We start from the raw sequence: 7,413 nt of genomic DNA, 5'->3' as shown, positions 1-7,413 counted from the left end.
AACGTGAACTGTGTGAAGCTTTTTTCAGATAACTAAATTACATAGTCTAAATAATCTTAGCACAAAAACTGAGGAAATTTGTGTTTGATCAAACATTAAATCGTATACTATTGGAAAAACTCTTTATTTCCCCTTAAATGGTGACACATTTGTGGCAGAGAAGATGTGTTTTTCATGGGTGCAACCCACAAACTCAACACTGCTGCTCAACCCACACATGCACCTTCCTCACAAATATGGCGCCATTTAAGGGGAAGTAAACAGGTTTTTACATGCGGGAAGCATTGTTACAGCAAAGAAACAATCGACCGATTACAACTTTGCATCAAGCATTATGTACTGCTCAGAGAATTAAAGGAACACTTAAATCACATATCGGCTCTTGATAAATATTCAAGCGTTACAGAAATGCACTGCGTAATTTGTTGAGAACAAAAGGTTTTAACAACGCTTAGTGGAAAACAACATCATAAAATGTTGTGTTCTCATTTTGTATTTATTTATTTTTGAGCAGTTTATATTTTTTATTCTTTCAACAACCTGCAACTTTATCTAAATATCTCAGTCTGGCCCATTTTTTCAGAATGATTCATTTATTTAACATTTTAATGAAAATTAAAAAAAAAAATGTTTTCAATTTTATGTGATTTATTGAATTAATTTTTTGTAAAAATTGATTTTGAAAATATAAAATAATAATCTTCCGTTTCCGGTAAACCGGAAGTTCTTCTTTTAACTCCTGCGCGTGTGCAGTTTGTTTAACAAAGTTCATAAATGTGGTGAGTTACGGTCATTTCAACATAAATTACAGATTATTTTCACGCAGTGGTGACCTGGTGGACTTGTTAAACTGACCTGTGCGGCCGCAGAAGCTGTCACTTTGTACAAACGCTCATTTAAAGCTGAAGATTTAACACGAGTAACCCGCTGAGTTAGCAGGCTAGCACCTTTAGCTGTCTTTGCGTTTAGTTTACACCGGGCTAATGCTAACTGTAGCCGCTGAGCGATGAATGAGCAGAGGTCAGCGGTCAGTAACAGGTTCGTGTAGTTAGCACCTCTTAGCTCCGTTAAAGGAAACAGCAGTTATCGTGACGTTTCAGCTGCCGGTAGGTCAGCGGCGGATTTAATTCACACAATTTAATTTAGGAGTCGGAGCGATTTGTAATCATTGTCCAACAACAAGAAGGATTTTTAGTGAAGTGTCGATCACGGAAGCGCGGTGACGTGCAGAAGCTTTCAGCCGCTGTATCGTGCTATTGTCAGGGTAAAAATACCCTCTGCTCATTCTCTCCAGGCTCTTATTTTGAAATAAACCAGGAGAGAGCAGCTCAGCATGTGTTCACATGTGTGTCATAGTTCATGCTGATAAAATAAGAACTGTTGAGCCTTCAGATACTATGGAAAGACTTTATTTCTGCATGCTGAGGTTCAGGTTTTCATAATTTAGTAAAATGATTTAACACTGAGCATCACTTCATGCTGTACTTCCTCCTCCAAACTGTCCGGTACACCTTCCTCAGCGCCTCCCTGTCTGTCCTTGGATCGTGGGTTAAATAGAGAGCGATGGCCGGTCCGGAGCTCCTGCTGGACTCCAGCATTCGGATGTGGGTGGTCCTGCCCATCGTGTTCGTCACCTTCTTTGTTGGGGTCATCCGACACTATGTCACCCAGCTGCTCCACAGCGACAAGAAAGTCAACCTGGAGCAGGTCTCTGACAGGTGAGTCTGAGAGCACACGCACACGCAGAGGTTTGTTTTTTCTTTTTTTAGAGAACCAGCAGATTTAGTAATACAATTATATTGCAGTATCAGTCACATAAGAGTATTATTGCGACTTGCTGAGCATCCTGATCACATATATTGGAATTTTCACCTCCTCTTCTTCTTTTTTTCACCCCTCGGCAGTAAAAGGTTTTGGGGGTTTTGTTGTGTTGTTTTTCACAGAGGTCATGGTGAACCTGTTTCCCTTTTAGCTGGCAAATATAACCATTACATAAGCTGCAGATCAACAATGTGTCAGGACCCAGACGCAGCTTGACCCGTGCTGCGTTCACTGGTCGAGGGAGTAACAAAGAACAGAGGGAGGGAGTCCATCGTTACCTTTTACCTCGTTTTTACGCAGTTAAGAAGCTTTGATAGAGCTGCTGCGTTTGGACTCATAAGAAAACTTAAGCCGTGTCTGTTTACAGGATCCTTTATTGTGTATTACGTCCATGTTTACTTATCAGACCGGTCGACAAGAAGAACTTCTAAAAAATGTTTGAAGTTAACACTGTTTGCCTTCAGGTGCTCAGCTCATATCTGACCTGTTATGATCCCTGACTGAGCTCTCCTCGCAGTCATGTTGTGTGTCTGAAGTGAAAGTGGCGCCCCGGGCAGCATCGTACCCTAACCGCTCCCATGTTCATGTTTCTGTTCAGCCAGGTGCTCATGCGCAGCCGCATCCTCAGAGAGAACGGAAAGTACATTCCCCGACAGGTGAGAGCCCCTTCAGTTTAAGGTAGAATTTGACCTTTATCCTAAAATATTACATATTAATACATTTACACCCTGTGCTTCAGGGCGTCAAATTTCCCCTCAGTACATCCTCCGTATTCTTTATTCTGTGGGTCATTATTCCATGCATCATGTATAAATCGTATTTACTTCTGATTAAGAGCAGCGGATGTTTGTCTGTCTGCAAAGTAACCACAGACTGTTCTGTTAGAAGTTACAGACGTTAAAAAAATCATCCTTTAAATAATCAGCTGTGTTTAAATGTCACAGTCTGACTGTGAGTGCATGAAGTGTAAAACTCGCTGAGTGAAGTGTCTCCGCTGGTTTAGTCCTTCGCCATGAGGAAACATTACTTCAACGACGCCGAGACCGGCTTCTTCAAGAAGGCCAAGAGGAAGGTTGTCCCCAAGAACCCCATGACAGGTGTGTTTGAACACACGATCGTCCCTTCATTATAACCAGGTCTGCCTGTGTGAACTGATGATCTGTTGGAGGGTGTAAATGTTTCTCTTTGGTTCTCGTCTTTTTAACGCGCCTCAGTTCTTTGTCTCGTGGTTTCTAAACAGACGCGAGTCCCTCAGAAATGGTTTAGCTGCTCTGTTCATGTTCAGTCTGTAAGCTCAGGTGTTAAATTCTCACTGTGATACTGCAGCCTGTGAACTCGCAGTGGACATTAAGCTCAGGATCGGGACGTCTGCATAGTGAGAAGCATTAACGAACCTCGTGCTGTGGATGGATCACCTCAGACGTCTGTAGTTCGTTTACTTTGCTCTTAATCAGTTGACAAGTTTGTAAACGTGTAGCTTTTTTTCCATGTTTTGTTTTTTCCTTTAACCCAGATAAAAACTCAAACCTGTGAGAGCGTTCGCTCTGATTATTGGTCAGCTGTGTCTCAGACGGGAGCAGCAAAAGCAACAAGAAGAAGGTGCTAGTAGGGCAACATGTCGGGGCAACATGTGGAGGCTAGTTACCTCTACTGACCGATGCACACGTCCCAGAATGCAAAGCATACCTGGCTTTGAGAAGGTGTTTATTTGACTGAGACCACTTCCTCAGCACAGTTGTTTTGGTTCACACCTGAGTGACGTCTCCGGTGAATAAAACAGTTTGATTTAAACGGACTGAACCCGCAGTTATGACATCACCGTCATCTGAAGTTCAGTCCGTCTTCTGCGTCTTCTTCCTGCCCCGTGATGGCGTTTGTCTCCGCCCATCAGACCCTCAGCATGACCTGTGATTGAGGTCGGATTTAAGCTCATCATCCTTCATCTTCCCGTGCTGTGCGTTTAGGTCCATCGAACCACTGCAGGTCATTTTCTGTTAGCTACCTTTGCGGTCTTTGTTTACGTCCGTTTACAACAGATGTGTATTGTTTTAGGCTTCCTTCAGTCACAGTGTGGTTATAATCTTTGGATGGAAATCAGCCTCATAAGTCTCCTTTACGCACACCTGGACGTTAAACTTAATGGAAACACCTGCTGTGAGATGATGAGGGAACACACTCGTCATCTCACTGCAGCTGAAAGAATCTGGATGTTTTTATCCGTCAGTGGAGCCGTGCTCTGAGCCTGTTGTTTGTTGCAGACTCTAGCATGATGGTAGACATGATGAAGGGAAACCTGACCAACGTCCTGCCCATGATTGTGATTGGTGGATGGATCAACTGGGCTTTCTCTGGATTCGTCATTAGTGAGTTTGTCCACATCCTGATGTATGACACACACAGTTTAGGAATGATCTGTGAGCGCTGTTAGATACCAGACACGTATGCGCATCACTACAATCACATCTGTAAACAAAGCGGCGCCCAGCAGGTCCGACTCGTCTCACTGGTTCCCGATGTTTTTTTCACAGCTAAGGTGCCGTTCCCGTTAACGCTGAGGTTCAAGCCAATGTTGCAGAGAGGGATCGACCTGCTGTCGCTGGATGCCTCATGGTAAAAACTCAACTTGAACACTGAAACGCACAAGCTGCTCAGCAGACCGTGAATGCAGCACAGCAGAGATCAGAGTGCAAACATTTACCGCTGTAATCCGCAGCGTAGAAACAGTTCAGTTCATTTTTATTCCGTTTCAAAAGCATCAAACACGACATACATCTGTCTTTTATTTACAGTCTGTTGCTTTGGCCTTGATGTGTGAATGAAATGTGATGAAAGTTTATTTGTGAGTTTCATGAAGGAGTATTTTCCTTCCTTCCCGGAGCAGCTGAATCTGAGTCATCTTACTTCCTGACATGCAGCTTCTTTAAAGTCACGTGATTTGATGTTGCAGGGTGAGCTCGGCGTCCTGGTACTTCCTGAACGTGTTCGGGCTGAGGAGCATGTACAGCTTGATTCTGGGTCAGGATAACGGTGAGGTTTCACTTTCTCGTAAAGCTCAGCTCTGTTTCCTTTCACGGACTAACGCCGGCGTTCCCTCTCAGCTGCTGACCAGTCCCGGATCATGCAGGACCAGATGACAGGCGCTGCCATGGCGATGCCCCCTGACCCCAACAAGGCCTTCAAGGTGACATTTACACACAACTGCACAAAAATGCTGCTTTGATTGTCTGTTTCCTCTCCAAAGTGAAACATGAATTATGAAAGAATAACAGCGTTTGTTCGTGACCACACTAAACTTTGTGTGGGGCCAAAGCCTTCATCCTCCCAGTAACTCCCATTTAAAGTGAAGCCTGAGGATCAGGCCTGTCCACACTAATACGTTTTCGTTTGAAAACGCATCTTTTTCTCCCCGTTTGGGCCTCCCGTCCACACTGAGACGGCGTTTTCGGTCGAGGAAAACGCAGCGTTTTGAAAACGCTCTCCAAAGCGGATACATTTGAAAATGCCATTTTTCACGTTGCAGTGTGGACAGCGAAAACGGAGCCTTTTCAAGAACGATGACACATTTTAGTCATGTGATGCAGTCATGTGACCAATTAAACTAAGATAGCAGAGGGCATGTTGTTTTGTTTGCTCTCAGTTTTGACAGCCCTATTAAAGATTAATATCAGTCAGCACTAGGGCTGCCATGATTAGTCAACTAGTCACGATTACGTCGACTATCAAAATCGTCGACGACTGATTTAATAGTCGACGCGTCGTTTGAAGCTTTGTAAGATCACAAAAGACGCAGGAATAAGTAGCAGGATTTAAGAGTGTAATAACGGACTGAAACAGAAGATGGCAGCACTGCATGCACAAGGATGCCAGCTGCCGTTAAACCCCGAAGAAGAAGAAGAAACTGTCCCAGAATTCATAGCGCAGCCCAGCTCAGTTTCCAACAATGGCGGCAGCTAGTTAGTTTTAATATTACTCTTATTATTCTTTCTGGGTCACAAAATAAACGTTTAACATATTTTCAGGCGAGAATGTAGCTGTGGAAACCTCAAATATCTGCTCAGTTTATCAAGACACCACATATTTTCAAAAGCGCTCCGACGTTTTCGGAGACGTCTGTTACCCACTAGCTCGATAGCTAGCCGGGGGCAAGGCTCACTAGAGCCGTGAGAACACCGGACTCCCGACACATCATTTTCAAACCCACCGCCGTCTTTCGCTACTCAGGTTAAACATGATATATAAGCCACTTAGATAACTTAAAATGTTATTGTTTGGCTTTTTTTAGTATTTTATTTGTTCCTGAGTAAATCGGTTTGGCTGAGATTAAAGTTATAGTTTTTACACAGCTGAATAAATGTCAAGCAGACAGCTGATCATCAGAAGTGTGAGATGCTCCAGAATTTACTCCGGTGTCCTGTTATATTTTAGATAGCAAGGAGTTTATTAAACTTCACCGAAACAATCTGCAAATTTCATTAAACTTTAATAAACTATCATCTTGTCTTTATTTTTTTTTTTAAAAAACGTAAAATGCTGCAAAAATGTCACTACAGTAAAAATATAAAGATAAGCTCTGTTGAGACAAAGTGATCGTCACTGTGGAGTTAAATGCTGCGACTCGTGTCCCTGTTGTTGATTCAGAGCGAGTGGGAGGCGCTGGAGGTCGTGGAACATAAGTGGGCGCTGGAGAACGTGGAGGAGGAGCTGATGTCCAAAGACCTAAACTTTGGGGGCTTCTTCAGCCAGGACAAGTCTGCTGCATTCTAGGACCACGAGGACGCGCTGGAATCCCGGGGGTGTTCCTGAACCGCCCTGCTCTCCCCTCAGTCTGTCCTGAAGGCTCCGGGATAGTTTTCACAGTGCAGGATTTAAACACAGAGAATTATTTTTATGGAGCTGCCTCTGAAATCGTCTCTTTGCTGCCCCGGGCGCTTCGCTCACTCTCAGCTTTTGTACGTTTCCTGGAGTTCCAGCCGGGCTCCGGATCTTCCCTGGGTTGTTGTTAGTTTATATTTGAGAAAAATCTAAAAGAAAAGATTTTATTTGTACTTGAGATTTTACTTTGAAATGATGTTTGTGTCGTGGGTGTTTAAGTTACACATTTTTACATCTAAATTCAGCGATTCAAGTCCAAATCCATTACACAGGAAGTAGTGACTTAGGACACAGATCGGAGCTTTAAAATCCTCCACACCGGCAGGCTGAGCACCTGCCGAGATCCGAAACGTTTCTCCGGAGCAACGCTGGAAACCGAAGCATCGTTTTAAAAAAACGGCTGGAACGTTTACAACAGGACGAAGCGGGCGAAGGCTTCATGTCGTCCCGCGGGACGTTTTGGATGTACCTCTGTATGCTGTGGTGTGACGCATGGAGTGAGTGAAATAAAGGTGCCATCACAACTAACCACATTTCTCATCCTTTCATCATTCAGCTCTTCATTCCTGAGTCTGCCGGCCTTTGTTTTTCTGCTTCTACCCGGTAAGCTGAGTCTGTTTCAGTGGTGGTGGGAACACATTCAGTGTGGCTCCACACACGGGTGGAGGAAGATAAAAGACTGTCAGTGAAACAAAGCCTGCAAAAAGAACTGCAATTCCC

At 43.9% G+C, this 7,413-nt stretch overlaps 2 protein-coding genes across 2 annotated transcripts in view; one reads left to right on the top strand and one right to left on the bottom strand.

The window, feature by feature from the left end:
* LOC120728121 (neural cell adhesion molecule L1.1-like) overlaps positions 1 to 7,413 on the bottom strand; it is a 589,469-nt gene that overhangs the window by 423,090 nt on the left and 158,966 nt on the right. The gene's annotated exons all lie outside the window — the stretch shown is intronic.
* Positions 716 to 7,221, top strand: zgc:86609 (TMCO1/EMC3 family protein). Its single transcript, XM_040022920.1, has 9 exons — positions 716 to 779; positions 1,521 to 1,718; positions 2,420 to 2,477; positions 2,825 to 2,918; positions 4,080 to 4,184; positions 4,350 to 4,431; positions 4,769 to 4,848; positions 4,920 to 5,002; positions 6,460 to 7,221. Exons 2-9 carry the CDS (start codon positions 1,564 to 1,566, stop codon positions 6,583 to 6,585), a joined length of 783 nt encoding a protein of 260 aa, XP_039878854.1. The 5' UTR covers positions 716 to 779; positions 1,521 to 1,563; the 3' UTR covers positions 6,586 to 7,221.

This window comes from Simochromis diagramma, unplaced genomic scaffold, assembly GCF_900408965.1.
Source record: "Simochromis diagramma unplaced genomic scaffold, fSimDia1.1 OVJJ01000308.1, whole genome shotgun sequence".
Taxonomy (NCBI): domain Eukaryota; kingdom Metazoa; phylum Chordata; class Actinopteri; order Cichliformes; family Cichlidae; genus Simochromis; species Simochromis diagramma.
The sequence above is the reverse complement of the archived record's forward strand: the minus strand, read 5'-3'. Positions and strand labels throughout refer to the sequence as shown.